Raw genomic sequence first — 20,804 nt, 5'->3', positions numbered from 1 at the left:
AGCCCAGGAGGCCCCGGTCGCAGGGAGGCTTTCCACACTTCTGTGAACTTTGCTTCTAGGAGCTCAACCAGGCTCTTATAGTGAATATCTGAGAAAAAGCCCACTGTGCTTCCTTCAGGGAGAGGGGAAAGGAAGCCTTTTGAAACATCCCAGAGCACTCTCTTCTGTAGAAGGCCTGCCCTCAGAAGAAACTATTTAACCAAGGCTTAATTTGCTGGTGTTTTATCAGGGCGTAACTGACCTAGGGGAAGGGAAACAGCCAACTTCAGGCCCCTCTAGCCATCCCGTCCCACCAAACGTGGGCGGGAAGGAGTCACAGGCTCACTGAAGACTGAGGCCAAGTCGTAGACCTAGAGGACACTTGCTTCCCTCACGCCCACCACCACATCACTAAAGGCCTATTTATAGCAGTTCCCTTTACCCAGTACATCATGTGCAGCTCTCAAGAGAAGCAATTACAAGACAGGCTAGATGGCACAAAAGTTTGAAGAGACCAAGTCAACGTCAGAACTAGACTCAGATATAGCAGTACTATGAGAATTATCAGATAGGAATTTTTAAAAACTATGATTAATATGCTAAAGGCTCTCATGTAAAAGTGAATGGCATATAAGAGCAGATGTGCAATGTAAGCAGAGAGATGGGAAGTCTCAGAAAGAACCAAAGAGATATGCTAGAGATCAAAACATGGTAAGACTAATGAAGAATGTCTTTAGAAGGATTATTAGTACATGGACATGGCCGTGGAAAGAATTTGGGCTTGAGGATATCTAAACAGGAAAGCCCAAACTGGAAAGAAAGAGAAAAAAGATGAAAACAGAACATCTAAGAACTGTGAAACAACCATGAAAACGTGTGTGCCGTAAGAATTCCAGGGAAAGAGAAAGAAACAGAAGTATTTGAAACAATAATGGTTGAGAGTTTCCCAGATTAATATCAGACACTGAACCACAGATGTGTGTGCGTGTTGGTCACTTAGCTGTGTCTGACTCTTTGTGACCGCATGGACTGTAGCCCACCAGGCTCCTCTGTCTATGGGATTCTCCAGGCAATACTGGAGTGGGTAGCCATTCCCTTCTTCAGGGTATACATTTTTTTTTCTATTCTTTTCTACTATGGTTTATCCTAGAATACTGAATATAGTTCCCTGTGCTATATGGCAGAACGTTGTTGTTTATCCATTCTCTGCATAATAGCTGACAGCTGCTAACACCAACCTCCCACTCCAACCCACCTCCAAACCCCTCTCCCCCGCCAACCACTTGTCTTTTCTCTCCATCCATGAGTCTGTTTCTGCTTTGAAGGCAGGTTCATTTGTGTCATATTTTAGATTCCACATATAAGTGAAAACATAATATTTGTCTTTCTCTTTCTGACTTATTTCACTGAGTGTGATAATCTCCAGTTGGATCCATGGAGCCACAAAGAACATTATCTCATCATGTTTATGGCTGAGTAGTATTCTACTGTATACACGTAGCACATCTTTATCCATTCACTTGTCCATCGACACGTAGGTTGTTTTCATGTCTTTGGTGTTGTAAATAGTGCTGATATGAACATAAAGGTGCATTTATCTTTTTTGAATTATAGTGTTGTCCAACTCTATGCCCAGGAGTGGGACTGCTGAATCATGAGGTCCTTCTCTTTTTAGTTTTCTGAGAAACCTGTACACTGCTTTTCACAGTGGCTGCACCAACTTACATTCCCACCAACAGGAGAGGAGGATTCCCTAGAAAACTGAAGCTTAGAGAGATTAAATAATTTGACCAAAACCATACATACTGAGTAGCAGATGTAATACTAAAGCTAACATTTGTAAGACTATGGATCCTTTATTCATAACCCGTGTATATAAAGGGAAGGATGTGAGACAAGGCTTTCCCTTGGCCATTCTAAGTACCTCTTGTATTAAGCTCACCAGTCACAAATATCATCACTGCTCTGGACTTGGAAGCAGAATTAGATAGAGGGAAAGAGGTCAATTCCTAATGGTACTATCTATCAACCTTGAGATCTTACAGGTTTGTGTCCCATTTGCCGCATTCATGAAATTGACACGATGATATATAGTATCTGCTTCATGGTGCGCTTAAAAGAAACCTTTCACTATATCATATAACTCGGAGCAGATCATTCTATGTAATAAGTACTCAAGATAATAGCTATTACTTAACATTTTTCTTTACATTACTTTTTTACCTACACAAATACATTTAAAAAATCATATTTCAGGCATAAGTGGAAATACCATTTAACTTGTATAAACACATGGGAATCTTAAAAACAAATACAATTAAAATAAAATATTATCTTGCCAGCCACGATCTCTGAGCCTGAGAGTTGTTCTCTGCTTGTTAACTCTGCTGGTATTTGAGAGAGCTAAAAACATGTAAGTACTGATCTAAGATCTACTGAGAGGATCAGGGATTCAAAAGGATTAAAAATAAAATAACTGTCTCACTATGTGAATCCATTTTATTCAAAGCTGGTATGTTATTGTTCTAAAAAATAAAGTACTTAGAATTCTAAAATTTGGGGGAAATGTAACTGAGCATTGACTTTTATTTGCCAGTAATCTTACCTTTTACCATCTTTTACTGTAAACATACATGGAAAGTATTTTTGTTCTTTAAAACCATAAAGAACATTTTGAGGGTATCCGAGTGATAGGTCAGCAACAAAAAGTTAAGAATGTGAACTCATAACCTGAGCCTGAGAAAGCTGGAGCTTTCATCATGCTAAAAGGATGGATGGCAGGTGTGTCTGCCCTGAAAATGAGGAGCTGTGAGCTATCTTTGTGGATAGAACAGAGGAACCTACTGGGCTGTTCAGAAGTCACTGGGTATGTAAAACCAAGATGATAGAGAAATCTGCTTCTGCCTCAAGAGCTTAAAATCCCAGATAACAAAGGAGACCACCCTATGAGACTAAGGTTGCTCTATTAATCTCAGCAAAAGATTCAAGCATCCTGGCTTCCCGAAGGATCTAGAGTCGCCAAATACGTTGAAAGGGGTAAAAGATATGAGAGGCAATATGATGTCGTACAAAAGTGGCAGGCAGAAGGAAACAGATGACCCGGCTTGTATAAGGAATGAGGGAAGTGGAAGAGCGTGAGAGAGGAATGACTGAATACTGGGTCTTCGCACAGCCTCTGCCCTGTGAGATTATGCAAGTCGAGGCAAGTCGTCTAAACTCTTGCTAAAATCTCAAATTGGTGAAACAGAGACGATGGTTCCTGCCTCTGAAGTGTGCTCTGAGGCTTGATTAAGGTGGTGTCTGTAAAGGATGTCACCTACACTGAGAATTCAACAGATGGCGGAGGAGACTCACAAGCCAACTGCAATGTATGGCTACTTTTCAGAACTTGTTTTTTGAACAAATTAATAGTAAAAGGAGGAAAGTGAGTCAGTAGGTGATGTAGAACATGGATTGGGTAGTAGATGCTGTTAATAATAACTACTAATTCTATTGGGTTTTGCCATTGTTTGTTAAAATATCCTTACCCTTAGAGAAACATACAGAGTTATTTACAAGTAAAATGATAGAATAACTGTGATTTATTTTAAAATACTCAAATAAACAAATAAAAATTCCCTATTAGATGAAACAAGAATGGCAAAAAAAGTGATGAGTCCATGCAGTTTCATTGTAGTTCCTCTATTTTTGTGTGTTTCTGAAAATTCACACACACACACAGAGCTTTAAATATATATATATAGACAGATTAAAAGACACAAGCATCAGTCAGTAAATATCCTGTTATTGTTTTCATCAGAGTTATTATTTTAACTGCACAGTGTAGAACTTCCTCAAGGCTTGGTCCACACAATGAAAGGAAGGGCTTCTACATAGAAAGATCTGAAGATCCTAATAAGCCCACAGAGAAGTGAGATTACTGTGGAAAAAACGTGAAAACTGAGTTTAGAGCTAAAAGAACTGACCCAGAGTGGTCTCACTTGGAGATAATCTAGAAATTAAGATCTTAGGAAATGAAATCAGGCTGTTACCAATCCTAGAAATGTCCATTTTGTTTCACTCAGTCTTTCTTAGTTTTAAAACTGTACACTTTCTACTCCAGCCAAACTCTTGTGTCTTCATTATTTTTTAAATTACTTCTTAGAAAATGACTCTATTTAAGGCTTCAATTTGATTGTGACTTTCTCAAGTGGAAGGAATTGATTATTTCTCAACCTTTGAAGGAGTCAATCACAAAAGAAGACAACCTGAGGACCCAGGAAACCAGATAGACTGATCCAAAATACCCTAAATGATTGAAAGAGCTGGCAGAGGTAGAAGGAAGGAGTCTTAGGGATGACTGCAGGCATAAGGTAAAGCAAGGTCCTGGATAATTCAGGAAATATAGATAGCATCATGCACCTATGGACATGAATTTGAACAGACTTCAGGAGGGCATGGAGACAGGGCAGCCTGGCATGCTGCAGTCCATGGGGTCACAGAGAATTGCACACAGCTTAGCAACTGAACAACAGAATGGAAGACACGTGGAATTGGTAAAGCAAAGTCATCAAGAGTAGTCTGGAATAGATAAACCTAATATATAAATTAGTATCTCCAGATTCATATTTTTATCTATCGAAGGGTGAGGCAGTAGATGTAACATGTGGGGTTGCAGTGAAGATTAATGACTTAATGCACATAGAACACTTCAGACATACCTGGAACTTACCAAGTACTCCATCAGTGTTAACTATTGTGAATAAAACCTTGCTCACTAGTCCAAGCAGTTCTGGCCAAAGCAGAGGCTTTTGATGCATAGATGCAGCTATGTGGGAGACCATGTTGATTTTAAAAACAACTCAACAAATCAAAGATACACAGCACACTTAGAACTTGTATAAGCTTTCACCTTGTCTCTTCATTGTTTCGCTTTTAACTTATAAACCCAAGTTTTTGTCAGACACAAATATCTCAAAGTTTCTGTTCAACTCTGAACAAAATTCTCTCTAGAATATTCTAACAGATTTTTTTTTTTTGATTTCCTGACTTGTTTTTTCCTACTTCTAGATAAGAATAGCCTTTCCAACAGAAAGGGTGATGATGTGAATGTGCTGGGGAAGGCCTGGATAGCTACAAACATCTTCCTCCCATCTGTGGCCAGTGTGTGAAATCCCCACATTAGTCATTCCTTTGTAGTCATGAAAGGCTTCTGCTAAACTGCAACTGTGAGCTGGGAAGGGAAGCAGGTAAAGCTCTGGTCAGCAATTAAGACTCCACCTTTAATTGTTTTATCAATTGCCCCAGCGTGCATTCATTTATCCTTTCATGGTTCAACAAAACATTATTGAATGTGTATTAGAGATGGGATTAAAGGACTGAATGAGCTATTCTCCCAGCTCTGAGGAGCTCTAACACAAAGGGAGGCCCTGGGAAGAGGGGTTGTGAATGCCATCATTGGAATTAGACAAACTTGGGTTCACAAACCTCTCTATACCTCAGGTTCTTCCACCTCTGACTGTTTTAGTAAATGGTTTAATACGTGTACGTGCTTTATCAAGTTACTATCCAAGAGTAACAAATATTAGCTATATTATCATTGCTTTTATTATTATATAAATTAAATTTATAGCAGACCATAGGTTAGCACATATTCCAAGTGCTTTGGTTCTAGCTACTGTGTAGTACCTTATTCTGCCTGGGAAATTTAAGAGCTTCTTCTAAAGAGGTGATAGTAGAGCTAAGTGTGGAGTCAGGGCTCACACGGACAGCTTTGGGGAGAGCCATGAGGCAATTAAGACAATAATGTGTGGAAAAGTGAGAGCTTAAGTGGAAGTGGTGCAAAGATGTTTTTGGAGGAAACGTAATATGAAGAGTTGCAAGGATAAGTTGTGAAGGGTCTTATATATGGGTAAGTGGCTTGGACTTTGATCAATAAAGTGTCAACTGAGATGTTTTAGGAGAAAAGATAAAATCATATTTATTTTTGAGAAAAACTACCTATCACTCATATAGCCTAGAAGTATTGATAGAAAAGGAGACTGGTGATAGGGCTTCAAGGAGAAAGCTGCAGTGATCTCTACTGGATGAGACGTTAGAGGGAATGGAGATGATGTGGAAGTTTGAACACACTCCCAAATGAAAATCAGTGAAACATGAAGTTGTGTCAAAGGACAGCAGCTCAATCCAGTGTCCTGAGAGCTACCCTAGAAGAGCCCACTCCACAACTTTGTCCGTCTCCCAATGCCCTCTGCCTTCCATCTCCACACATATTCACTCCATCACCAAGTCCATTTGCTCCAACCCTGCTCTCCACTTGCCATCGTTGCTGCCATGGTCTGAGCATCAGGCTATCACCATCTTGTCCAAGGGCTGCCTCATTAATTTCTATTTTGCTGTTGCTGAAACCCATCTCTTTTTTAAAATTATTTTTATTTTTAAAAATTTATTCTAATTGGAGGCTAATTACTTTACAATATTGTGGTGGTTTTTGCCATACATTGACATGAATCAGTCATGTGTGTACATGTGTTCCCCATCCTGAACCCCCCATCCCACCTCCCTCCCATCCCATCCCTCAGGGTCATCCCAGTGCACCCTGAACACCCTGTCTCATGTATTGAACCTGGATTGGCGATCTGTTTCACATATGATAATATATATGTTTCAACGCTATTCTCTCAGATCATCCCACCCTCGCCTTCTCCCATAGAGTCCAAAGAATCCAAAAGACTGTTCTATACATCTGTGTCTCTTTTGCTGTCTCACATATATGGTTATCATTACCATCTTTCTAAATTCCATCTATATGTGTTAGTATACTGTATTGGTTTTTCTTTCTGCCTTACTTCACTCTGTATAATAGGCTCCAGTTGCATCCACCTCATTAGAACTATGTGTCCTTTTTAATGGCTGAGTAATATTCCACTGTGTATTTGGACCATCTCTTTCTAATATACACCTACAGGCTGTCACAGTAATAAGCTAACAAAATTTGATTACATCACCTTCCTGGTTAAAATTTTCCAGTCACTAGCCAATACTTATAGGAAAAAAGATAAGCTCAATGATGACTAGTTAGATACCTACTTCTCTATCCTCAGTGTGGCCAGACTCATTCCAAGAATCCAATGGCTGAGAAATTTTGCTCTTTACTCATATCCTAAGGAAGTATGGTTTGAATCTCTCCTTTCTACATGATCTCTCTATGATGAAATTAATCACATTCCTTTGGCAAATTTTGACAAAAGATTCCTCCATAACAACTTCACAGAGACTTTTGGATGAACTAAATAAGGCATTCAAATACCTCTATGATCTTTCCCCAACTTATTTCCAATATGATTTTTTCCAATTCTTTCACTCAAGCCATGCTGTTCTGTTCATTGTCCTTTCTTGAAACACACTTTGTTCTTTGATACTTGTAAGTTTCAGCTCATGCCATCCCTCTCATGTGGAACCCACTGCCTCTTTCTCTCTTCCTCTCCAGAACCCAAGCATTCTCTACATCTGTCTTGCTCTGTGAAGTGTCCCCAAGTCACCTCAGTCTACTGGAAATTCTCTGAAATGTCCTAGCACTTAGCATCTCAGTCGCTTATTTGCAATTTATCATCACTTCCTATCTTGGAATACTACTGTATTATTGTATTCAATTATTATTTATATCTTGCATTGTTTTATAACTTTTAAAGTGTTTATACTTTATTTTCTTCACTGGACCATAATTTCCTTGAAAGTTAGGCCTGACCTGTATTCATTTTTTAAGCCCTTCATTTTATATGTGTGCGTGTGTGTGCATGTGTGCTAAGTTGCTTCAGTAGAGTCTGACTCTTTGCCACTCTATGGACGATAGCCCGCCAGGCTTCTCTGAATGGGATTCTTCAGGTGAGAATACTGGAGTGGGTTGCCATGCCCTCCTCCAGGGGATCTTCCTGACCTATGGATTGAACTGATACCTCCTGTGACTCCTGCATTTCAGATGGAATATTTACTGCTGAGCCACAGTAAAGATTTCAGGACCTAGAAAATCATTTGAATTAATGGACATCATTTTTACTTATTAAATGTTACGATTTTAACAGAATACATCCAAATATAGCAATTAACCTGTTTTTGTTACATTTTTTCAGACAGGCAGGAATGTATGTGCTTCCTTTATGAAAGAATTATTGAAAACCATATGACCAAACACTGCGCAATTCCTGGTTTAGTTGTACTGCCCACTGAGCAGAGAAAACTTCCTTTTTAAGGACAGAGGGTTAAGGAGGAGGGGGGAGGAGAGGAGACAGAGATAGAGAGAGGGGACGAGATGGGAGAGAAGAGGTGAAGAGAGAGGTGAAGAGAGGGGAGGGGCAAGGAGAAGGAGGGGAAGAGAAGGGGAGAAGAAGGAAAAGAGAAGGCAGTTATTCTCTTCTGATTAAACTGGTGGGCAAAGCACTTTCCGAAACACATAGCATCCTGTCGCTGACTAAACCAGTTTCGCTCATTCTCTCCCTTTTGCGTGTCATGTGCAGTGTAAAGTCCATTTTTCAGTGACCTGGGCAAAAGTGTCTTTGCAGGTCATTCTGATGGCTTAGAGGAAGGTTAGGCTACAGGCTGGAAAGGCATGGCTAGGCAGCACCTAGGATGCCAGCACTGAATCACTGGGACGAGTGAGGGGATTTTAAAACTTTCAGAGGATAAAGACATTGACATGATGTGTCTACTTACCAAGATTCTAGTGCCTTTCTTCTATAATTGGTAGGGGGTGGAATATGAAGCAATACAGTATTGTAATTAGTACGGAAAACATGAGACGAAGTTGTCAAAAAATTTTAAATTTACCATTTCCCCCAACACACACAACTCTGATTTCTCTCACAGGTTATTTTATTTTTTAATTTTTTTTCTAATCTGCTTTCTTGCCAATAGCATTAAAAGTTCCATTTCATTGTTGAAATGTAATATAATTTTATAAATTGTTACACCTAAAAAGCCTGGATAGAATTATATAACCTGTGAAAATAAAAATTTTCAATAGTGGAAACATCTCATCTATTAAATCAAGATCGTTTTTTTAGTAGTCATATGGTTAGGGGGGGAAAAAATCATGCAGCAAAGAAAGTCAGCCCTTGCAGGGCAGGGAGATGCTAATGAAAGTCCTAAGTGGTAAGAAAGTGGTGATTCTGAAGAATTGAATATTGTAGCACCTCTGCATGCTTCCTCCCTTTGACACAGCAAGTTATTTTATGTGGTGAGAAAGTAAGGGTTGATGCAGTACCATTATTTACTAGAAATCACATGTCAGGAGTTCATTTTAAAAAAAATAAAAAAAGAGGAAGTTCAGGCTAAGCAAAACTTGGGTCAACGGCTGGCTTACGTAAATATGGAGGTTAGGTATGACTGGGACCCTGAATACAGTCCTGCAGAGGCAGCCACCTGGAGCCCTTCTCTCCTTCAGAGCGAAGCCTCTGAGCAGACAGGAAGAGTCACCACTCAAAGGCAACCACAACTCAAGCTGGTGCAAATAACGGAACTGCACAGACAGTCACCTACGTGACGTGATTTCAGAAGCACATACGCACGCTACTTCCTGCCGCCTAAAAACCTTTGACACTTCTTTGAAACTTGCCTGGTTTCCACCAAAGCACAAATAGACATCATGTGAACTGAACTGTCTTGAGTATTTTGTAAAAGGAGGAAGTTTGAAGCACATCTTAAGAAAAACTTGGAAATAAACCAACTTTTTCAGCCATGCATTTTCACATATACCTTGATTATGTGACAATTTTCAGAAGATCATACTGAAATGCCAACTATCATTAGGACCGTCTTTAACTTTCAGACCCCAGGCCCTTTCTCTGGTAGCCTTCCTTCCTTCCAGTCCTCGATGAGAAGCTCATGGCCACTGCCGTTTTGACACCTGCTGTTTGTCGCCCTGGGTGCACTCCTGAGCACACAGCCCACAGACTTCTTGTCACTGTGACTCTTCAGCCCGAAAGACACCTCCACAGTGAAGCCCTTACTGGCCATCTCATCCATAAACAGCCACTGCCAATTCTGTCAACCCTCTGAGGCTATTAGTTTTCTTCTTATTGCTTCTTACTTTCTTCTTTACACTTCTGATATTTTAAATGCAAGCTCTGTTTATGAATTCACCCATTCAACAAACATTTCTTGAGGACTTAACATGTGCCAGATACTATCCTATAATCATTCCTTGTGATTCATCAGTGAACAAAACAGATAAAGACATCTACCCTCAAGGACCTTATGTCCTGGCTGTGGAGTAGCGGTGCTCCTACGATAAACATAATACATGAGAAAATAGATATTTGAAGGTAACAGTGCTTTAGAGGAAAGAAGAATATCAGGGCAATGTCAGAAGGATCAGGAGTTATCAAGTTGTATGGGTAGGAGCTGACTGCAATAAGAAATAGAATCCAGGTGGGCCTCAGAGAGAAGCTGAAATTTGATCAAACTGAAGGAGGAGACAAAGGTGTTAGCCATGTAGGTATCTAATGGTTGGAAGTGTATTCCAGGCAGGGAGAACCACTAACACAAAGACCTAAAGCCTATGCATTAGCAGCAAGTTCCAAAAATAGTCAGAGAGCCGTTGTGACAATAGTTAAGTAAGTAAAGAGGAAACAAAAGTCTTAGTGTCAAGGGGGCAAGTTCATACAGAATCTTACTCTGAGTGAAACCGAAAGTCACTGAAGGGTTTGGAGCAGAGGCAGGAGGTGATCTGACTGATGGTTTAAAGGACCCAGAGGGATGGGATGGGGAGGGAGGCGGGAGGGGGGATCGGGATGGGGAATACATGTAAATCCATGGCTGATTCATGTCAGTGTATGGCAAAAACCACTACAATATTGTAAAGTAATTAGTAATAAAAATAAATGGGAAAAAAAAAGGCTCACTGTACACTCTGATTTGAGAGTAGTCTGTAGAGATGCAAGGGAAGAATGAGACCATATATATTGGAACACCATAGTTTGCATGGCCCAAGGAGACAAAAGATGTGTGTTGGATGAATTAAAATATGAATGAATGGAACACGGAGGCTGAAGAATAAGATAAACAGAGATACTCACAAGCATGAAGTAATGGGTGATATATTTACATTGTTGGAAAACTGAGGTAGTACATTAAGGTCACACCTTATAATTATTTGTATGCCAATGTGTGTGTGTTTATATCTATATACATAGATATGAATATTCACTGCTTGCCTTCTCTGTGGAAAACACTTTGGATTTTGACAGATGTTTTCACCTAATTTATGCCACATCTATAAATGTATGTGCATTGTAGTATGCATTAATGCCCAGCTTCATGTAATGCAGCTACTTCCATTTCCTGAAAAATAGCCCATCCTAGTACTGCCTAGCTGAGACGGAAATTTTTAAAATTCTGAACTTCATGGAAGAAGTCTCTTCTCACAGAAATAGAGGTCATGGTTTCAATTCCCATTTAGATATGTTAGTTTTAAGTGAGGGAAAAAATTTCCAGCCACAGATTCTTTCTCAATACCAAGAAACTTACTTGTAAAGGGTTAGTTTGCGTGCTTGCTCAGTTGTGTCTGACTCTTTGCAGTCCTACGGACGGTAGCCTGCCAGGCTACACTGTGAGAAAAGGTCAAGTGAGTGAGTCTGGAAATCCCTACACAGACCTATCTAGGAGGAAAAAAAAAGACAGGCGGCATACTTGCTATATGTTTGTATATGAAAGGCAGCAGACATTTAAAATGCATTTTTTAACATGACAATATAGTCTCAAGATGATTAATTTCAAGGTTGGACAATTTTAGGATTTGAAAAATTATCTGATTTATCTAATTATTTAGATTCTAAATTGTGTCCAACACTTTTGCGACCCCATGAACTGTAGCCTGCCAATCTCCTCTGTCCATGGGATTTCCCAGGCAAGAATACTGGAGTGGGTTGCCATTTCCTTCTCCAGGTAAATAATTATCAAATGTGTCAAATGTGTACTATAAACATGGCACTGACAATCCAAATTTGAGCAGAATAGTGGATGCATCTTCATGGTTGATTATACTCATTCCCAACCAAGGTACCATCAGGAGAGAAAATTTGTTGTTGGGTAAGACAAAAAACCACAAACTTTTAATGTATGCATGTATATACACACACACATACAGTGCATAAGCAGATATACAGTCTAAAGATCCCTTAGGAAGGCAAAAACAAAAAAGACTGAGAAACACTTGTCTATTGGAAAGCAAGTAATTATAATAAAATATAATAACTCCAGTGACAGGGAAAGCATAGAATGTTGTGGAAACACACACCAGGAGCACCCAACTTGGTGGAGAAGGAGGTAAGGGAAAGCTTCCAGGGAGAAGTCACACTTGCAAGGGATGGCCAGTAGGAATTGCTCAGGCAAACAGGTGGAGAAGTTGTTCTAGAATCAAAGTGAAGGAAGAGTTCATGGAAAAGATCTGGACAATCTCTAAACAGACCTTCGTTGAGAAAAATCCTATATAAACCTCTTAATTTTCTAGCTTGGCTAATTTGACTAATTAATTCATGAAGTTGGGCTACAGAGAAATCACTGCAACCTGAAAGCTGAATTTGGGTCACATTTTGTACCTCAAGTTGTCCTCTCTCACATAAGAGCCTTTCTTTCCATTTTCTGTCATCATTGCAGTGAAACTCTAGCCACATCCTGTCAGAGAATCCCAACAGCCTCCCTCACTTGTCTCCTTCTTTGTTACCCCCTAGCCTTAGAACAACATCATGATCTTAGGAAGTAAAGTGCTAAATCAAACTATCTAGAGTGCATCCCTGATGCATCCTTTCTCTGCTCTCAAATCCTCAATATTGATCCAAATCAACTCCTTGGCCTACCTGCCAAGTGTTTGAACACAGCCTGTAAATCACTGATAGGTAAGTATTCAAGTATTCCATTAATTCCTAAACTTTTATAGAAGCTAAGGAACTCGGTAGACTTCCCCCCATTCAACCAGTCACAAATAGTTAGACTGCCTACACTATGACAGGCATTTTTCTAATCACTAATGCTAGAGCCAGATCATGAACCTTGCTCTCTCAAGAGGCAATTGCAAGTAGAAATAAATAAATAAATCTAATAATAAATAAATCTAATAAGTTCAATTAATGATAAGTATTATGAAGTAAGTTTTAAAAGGTTCAATAATCAAAGAGCACCTTGAGATAAGGAGATGGAGGAATATAGACAAGGAGGTGATATCTGAGCTAAGACCTAAATAATAAGAATCAGCTATACCAGATTACCTTACCTGCCCCCTGAGAAGTCTGTATGCAGGTCAAAAAGCAACAGTTATAACCTTAGATGGAACAACAGACTGGTTCCAAATCGGAAAAGGAGTACATCAAGGCTGTATATTGTCACTCTACTTATTTAACTTATATGCAGAGTACATCAGGAGAAATGCCCAGCTGGATGAAGCATAAGCTGGAATCAAGTTTGCCAGGAGAAATATCAGTAACCTCAGATATGCAGATGACACCACCCTTATGGTAGAAAGCGAAGAAGAATTAAAGAGCCTCTTGATGAAAGTGAAAGAGGAGAGTGAAAAAGCTGGCTTAAAACTCAACATTCAGAAAACTAAGATCATGGAATCTGGTCCCATCACTTCATGGCAAATAGATGGGGAAATGATTGAAACAGTGAGAGCCTTTATTTTGGGGGCTCCAAAATCACTGCAGATGGTGAGTGCAGCCATGAAATTAAAAGATGCTTGCTCCTTGGAAGAAAAGCTATAACCAAGGTAGACAGCATATCAACAAACAGAGACACTGCTTTGCCAACCAAGGTCCCGTCTACTCAAAGCTATGATTTTTCCAATAGTCATATATGGGTGTGAGAGTTAGACTATAAAGAAAGCTGAGCGCTGAAGAATTGATTCCTTTGAACTATGGTGTTGCAGAAGACTCTTGAGAGTTCCCCAGACTACAAGGAGATCCAGCCTGTCAATCCTAAAGGAAATCAGTCCTTTGAATATTCATTGGAAGGACTGATGTTGAAGCTGAACGTCCAATAATTTGGCCACCTGATGTGACATACTGACTCATTGGAAAATATTCTGATGCTGGGCAAGATTGAAGGTGGGAGGAAAATGGGACAACAGAGGTTGAGACAGTTGGATGGCACCACCAACTTGATGGACATGAGTTTGAGTCAGCTCCAGGAGTTGGTGATGGACAGGGAAGCCTAGCGTACTGCAGTCTATGGGGTTGCAAAGAGTCAGACATGACTGAACAACTGAACTGACATGACTAATGGAGGGAAGAGACCCCCCAAACACAAGGAGAAGCAAGGGCAAGAACCCTAAATGGGAATGAAAATGCACAGAGTAAAAACTGATGGTGAATATACACCTCTCTAGCTATACCTTTCTTAAAATGTCATTTTAGCTATCAGTGGTTTGCTATACAGTCAGCCTCCTTACTCATGCCTCTTAAGAACCTCAGGACCTCTCTCTCTGAAACCAGCAAGTAGAGTTAATATCTCTGGGCCTCTGCAAATGGTTATTTTCAGTGCCAATGACCAGAATCCATGTCCTGTCACCTCTAAAGCTTGGTATCCATGAAACTGTCTTACAACTTCCAGGGAGAACCTGAGTGTCCTAAAATCCATCCCGCATCCTTGAATAAAAATCCTTGTGTTACCTGCTCAAGAGGCAATAGCGCTCTGGGATTGCCCATGTGTGAAGCAGATTTTCTGGGTCAGAATCCCACACTGACACTTCTTGGTTTTGGGTCCATGGACAACTTGCCTAAAATTTCTGTGCCTGTTTCCTATAAAATGATAATGCCTCATGTGATTTTTATGAGAATTTAATGATGCAATGAATGGAAAACACTTGAAAGATCTTTGGCACTTTATAAATTATTGTAATGGCTATTTTTTGAATTCTGAATTCCTGCTAAGCTATACCTACTATCCCCAGTCAAATTCATTCCATTTCCTCAGCCTAACATAGGTTTTCTTCATTTCCAGTGGCCAAATTTCTACATACTTATAAAGCTCAGATAAATTGCCCCAACCACCTTGAAATTTTTCTTGAGTTTAACTTCCAGAAAAACAATTTCCCTCCCCTGTATAACTATTAGTACACTGTTTATACCATTCATCTAATTATTCACAATCTTATAAAGCAATTTTGTTCATGTTTTGTATACTCTGCCAGATTGTAAATAATTTAGAGCAATGATATCCTATAGAAATATACTTTAAAATATTCTAGTTAAAAATTTTTAATCAGGTGATATGAGTTTTAGTAATACATTTTAACTCCATATTCAAAAGATTATCATTTACAATGAAATCATTATAAACAAATTAATGAAATATTTTCTATTTTTGTACTAGGTCTTTGAAGTTCAGTGTGTATTTGACATTTATGGTACATCTCAGTTTGGACTAGCCATATTTCAAGTGCTCCATAGAAACATGTGGATAGTGGCTACCATTCAGGACAATGGAGTTTTAGGGCTTGTATTATCCTATATAGCTCAGTATTTATCACAATGCCTAGTTTAGCACATTTTCTATTTCAGAATTTCAATTAATATTTATCAAATTAATTACTAATTTATTTAAAATAAATACAAAATCTTATCTCATAGAAAACATGTTTCTGCTATTTATAACACTAGTAAAAATATAAAACCATAGAAGTAGGAAACTATTCAACTATCTTTAAAGGATAAAAAATTTGTTCTTCCTCTAGAGTGAAACATTTTTCATTTCTCATTAGAATATAGTTAAGTACAAGTCCTGAATCACTAAAAGAAATAATATGTATAGCAATAACATCATTGACTTTTTGCTTCACAAGTTAAGGGGAACAATTCAACCCTACTTTCCCATCACAAATAAGAATTTTAGACAAAAGTAATTGACACTTTCTTTTAATTGAAGTAAAATTTCTATGTTACATTATTTATGATTCAGATGTGTATTACCATGTGATATTTGTATATGCTGCAAAGTGCACAAAACCAAAAATCTAGTTCTCAATCATCACCATACAATTGACATTTTTCAACCACTGCTCATTCCCCAAAACCCCCTCCCCTCTGATTGGTAATCACCAATCTGTTATCTGTAACTATGAATTTATTTTTGTTTTGGTTTGTTTAATCACTTTTTGTTGTTGTTTTTTAGACTCCACATATGAGTAAAATCATATGGTATTTGTCTTTCTTTTGTCTAACTTATATTACTTAGTTAATAATGTAACTAAGTACTGTAAAGTCCAGCCATGTCATTGCACATGGAATATTTCATTCTTTTAATCACTGAGTAGTATTCCATTGTATATATGCACCAGATCTTCCTTTTCCATTCATCTATTGATGGACACTTAGGTTGTATCCATATCTTGGCTTTTGTAAGTAATACTGAAATGAGGATAGGGTACATATATCTTTTCAAATGAATATTTTTGTATACTTTGAATAAACACCCAGAAGTGGAATAGCTGAATCATATAGTAATTTTTTCTTAATTTTTGAAGTATCTTCATGCTGATTTTCACAGTGGCTGGACCAATTTAAATTTCCAGCAATTTACATTCCCACCAACCCCAAAGTGTACACATGTTCCCTTTTTTCCACATCCTCTTTAACATTTGTTATTTCTTGTCTTTTTGACAATAATCATTCTATATGAGAGACTTGAGGTGTATCTCTTTGCAGTGCTGAACCTCATTTCCCTAATAACTAGTGATCTTGAACATCTTTTCATATGAGTATCAACCATCTGCATATCTTCTTTGGTAAAACGTCTTGTTCCTCATCTTAGTGTAAATGCTTTCAGTTTTTCACCATTTAGTGTGGTGTTTGCTGTAAATTTGTCATGTATTGCATTTATTATGTTGAGGTACCTTTTCTCTATACCAATTTTGTTGATATTTTTTCATAAATGGATGTTGAATTCTGTCAAATTCTTTTTCTGCTTCTATTGAGATGATATGATTCTTATAATTTATTTTATTAATGTGGTATAACACATTGATTGATTTTCAGATGTTGAACTATTCTTGAATTCCTAGGATAAATCCCACTTGATCCTGCTGTATGAGTCTGTTGGATTCAATGTGCTATTATTTTGATGAGGATTTTTTACATTTACATTTATTAAGGATACTAGCCTGTACTTTTCTCTTTTTTGGTGGTAACTTCATTTGGTTTTGATATCAGGGTAATGTTTATTTCATGAAATGAGTTTAGGAGCATTCCCTCCTTTTCAACATTTTGGAAGAGTTTGAAGGATAGTATTAAATATTCTTTTAAATTTTAGGGAGAATTCACCCCTAATGCTTTCTGGTCCTAGATTTTTGTTTGTTGAGAGATATTTTTTTATCACCATTTCAATATCCTTACAAGAAATCAATCCATTCAGATTTTCTTCATGATTAAGTATCTTCTATTCTGTATATTTATCCATGACTAAGTCTTAGAAGATAGTTTGTTTCTAGGAATTTATCCACTTCTTGTAGGTTGCCTAGTTTGCTGGTCTATAATTGTTTATAGTAGTTTCTTATGATTTTTATTTTTATGGGGTCAATTGTAACTTCTTCTTTAGATGTTACATTTATAAATATATATGCACCCAGTAGAGGAGCACTAGAATAAAGAAAGCAAATATTAGCGCTGACCTAAAGGGAGAAATTGACAGCAATACTTGGGAGCTTGAAGTCTTAGCCACTGGACTACCAGGGAAGTCCCGCTTTAATATTACACTTACATCAATGGATAGATCATCCATAGAGAAAAATAATATGCAAACATCAATTTTAAACAATACATTAAACCAAATGAACCTAATAGATTAGATATACCTATATAGAGAAAGAAAAAAGAAATATTTCATCTAAAGCAGCAGAATACACATTTTTCTCAAGTGTACATGGGCCATTTCCATACACTTAGGTCATGAAACAAGTCTCCATAAATTTAAGGAAACTGAAATCCTGTCAAGCATCTTCTCCAAACAACAATGTCATGAAACTAAAAATCAACCATAAGAAAAAACAGAAAAATCACCAGATTTGTGGAGATGGAACAATATGCTACTGACTAATCAATGAGCTATCAGAAATTCAAAGACACAAGCACAAAATACACAGGCAAATGAAAACAGAAATGCAAACCAAAATCTATGCTAAAGCAGTTCTAAGGAAGTTCATGGTAGTACAGGCTTACTTCAGAAACAAGAAAAGTCACAAATACACAATCTAGTTTTATACCTAAAAAAACTAAAAAAAGAAGAGCAAAAAAGCCCAAAGTTAACAGAAGAAATGAAGAAATAAAGATTAGAATGGAAATAGGGGCTTCCCTGGTGGCTCAGATGGTAAAGAATCTGCCTGCAATGCAGGAGACCCAGGTTCAGTTCTTCGGTTGGTACAATCCCTTGGAGAAGGGAATGGTTACCCATTACGCTCCTGTTGCCTGGAGAATTCCATGGACAGAAGAGCCTAGCAGGCTCCAGTCCATGGGATCCCAGAGAGTTGGACACAACTGAGTGATTAATACCTTTCCTTTTTTCAGAGTGGAAATAAATGAAATAGAGTCTAAAAGGACAGTATAATAGATCTATGAAACTAAAAGTTAGTTCTTTGAAAAGATAAATGAAATTGAATAAACTTTAACTAGACTAACCAAGAAAAAAAAGAACTCAAGTAAAATCAGAAATGAAAGAGTAATTAAGTCTTAAATGTTCAGGATTTGGTAAGTCTCACTGAATGTATTTCAAAACAATTTTTCTGCTCACCATGTGATTTTTCTAAAAATGTTGTGTTCCAAATGTTTTCAATGTTTTTATAATTGATTTTTCTAGTTAATCAGAAGCAGTTATAGAAAATGAATGACATTTTTCAATAGTCATTAACAACATCCTGTCAGAATCAAACCACATTGAATTGTTCCTAGAATAATGATGATATGAAAGAACTTTATATCCTAATATGTATTCTATTACTCTTAAATTGGAGCTACTCACTCCTTCCTTGTCACCATTATTCCTAGCTTTCCTTTTAACCATAAGCATCCATGTGTCTGCAATATTGAATTTGTGGAGAATTACAGGAAATTAACAAAATATAGGAATTAGGAAAGTAAAATCACTCACCTTGGGTAATCTCAATGCTAATTTGCAAATTGGCAACTGATAATTGTTTTCATTAAATATAAGAGAGTCATCCCAGTCGCGGACTACCTTTTCTTTAGGTACTTTATAAACTACAATGGCACCCTTATAATGAGGGCAGCTATAGTTTCCGAATTCATCCACTTCTTTGATTTGGAGTTCCAGTCTAGGTTTCCTTTGTAAATGGAAAATAAGCTTGTAGTCTTTCCCGTAATCCTTCCCATTGCCTAAATAAAAGTAAAATGCATTTGTTACTATTAACACATACCACATCTCTAACTTAATTTTTTAAAAATTCAAATAATCATTCATTTTTTAAATGTATCTGTTGTGTGTAAATACTTCTTGTCAAAACATAACCTAGCCAAGCGACACTAGACTGAGATTGTGTAAATTGCTAAAAGAATTCTCATCGATACTTGAGCTACGTTCTGTCTGGCTGCTTCCAGATCTTATATCTTTGGTTCTTTTCTTTTTTTTATGCATTTGTGGGCATCATCATTGATCTGATTTTCACTTTCTTTTACATTTTGCTGCGAGAAACCATTGGAAATATTTAGCTCTTTCTCTACTTAGAAAATTATTTTCACTTCTTAACAATGACATTTTTTCCTTTCACTTAACTATCCATATCACGTTGCACACTATCATGACCTCACAATAGACATTCTAGAAATAAATTCTCCTATATGGTAGCAACATGTAGCTTTTAAAATTAAAGTTGAAACTAAGATTAAAAATTCCTTAGGCATTCTAGCCACCTTTCAAATGCTCAATAAGCACATCTGTCTAGCTACCTTATTGGAGAGTACAGATATAAAAGATATTCGCCATGGCAGAAATACAGTGCTATTCTAGAATTTTCAAATGTAATAGTCTCTAAATTTAATAGTTACTGAAATGTCTATTAAAACCTGGTGAATCCCCCCATACAAGGATATGTAAAAGTCTTCTCAACGATCCACTGAAAATAATGGAACTTTAGTGAACATAGCATTTCACTCATGGGGGTTTTACCATGACTGTCAGGCTATTTCACCTTCTCATTGCAATAGTAAAACAGACTCTGTCACATTCCCTAAGGCAGGCGTGCATTACCCTTCACAAATTTAAAAGTAAGCTAAAGGTCGCAGTTATGTTTCTGACATAAAGATCTAGATCCAAGTTCAGCTTCTAGTATTTATTTACATGGTAATATTTACCCAATTCTTTCACATCTGAACTTCTTGGAAACTTCACTTCCTTACCTTTAAAACAAGAGAAATAAAACGTACCTCCTAGGATTGTTCGGGGAATGAAATGAGATAACATGTGGATAGAATGATTAGCAAAGGATTTGACACATAATAGGAGCTCAGTAAACAAGAGCAAGACAGCAAATGAGAAGCAAATGAGAAGAAGCAGATAGGATTCTTACATTGTTTCAAATTTGTATTTATGACAAAAACAACCCACTTAAGTTTCTTAAAGAAATGTCAATAGGAAGCTTTAATATCAGCAGCAACTTCCTGCTGTTCTGAGAGGCCTGAAAGTTGACTACTCAGAGATCTCTCTCTATATCTACCTATCTCTAGCTACCTCGCTATCTCTCTGATGGGAAACTTCCAGTCTTCCCAATGAGGTGACATCAATGCAGGTGACATCAATACTTTTCTCATTGTTGTGACTGCTAGAGGTCATTTTGGTGGCTTTCTAAAGCACAG

At 37.6% G+C, this 20,804-nt stretch overlaps 1 protein-coding gene across 1 annotated transcript in view; it reads right to left on the bottom strand.

The window, feature by feature from the left end:
• DTHD1 (death domain containing 1) overlaps positions 1-20,804 on the bottom strand; it is a 73,887-nt gene that overhangs the window by 17,152 nt on the left and 35,931 nt on the right. Inside the window, exon 8 of the mRNA XM_065907243.1 lies at positions 19,084-19,328. Within this exon, the coding sequence (XP_065763315.1) occupies positions 19,084-19,328 (245 nt within the window). The remainder of the gene's footprint in view (positions 1-19,083; positions 19,329-20,804) is intronic.

This window comes from Muntiacus reevesi, chromosome 16 (assembly GCF_963930625.1).
Source record: "Muntiacus reevesi chromosome 16, mMunRee1.1, whole genome shotgun sequence".
Lineage (NCBI taxonomy): Eukaryota > Metazoa > Chordata > Mammalia > Artiodactyla > Cervidae > Muntiacus > Muntiacus reevesi.
The sequence above is the reverse complement of the archived record's forward strand: the minus strand, read 5'-3'. Positions and strand labels throughout refer to the sequence as shown.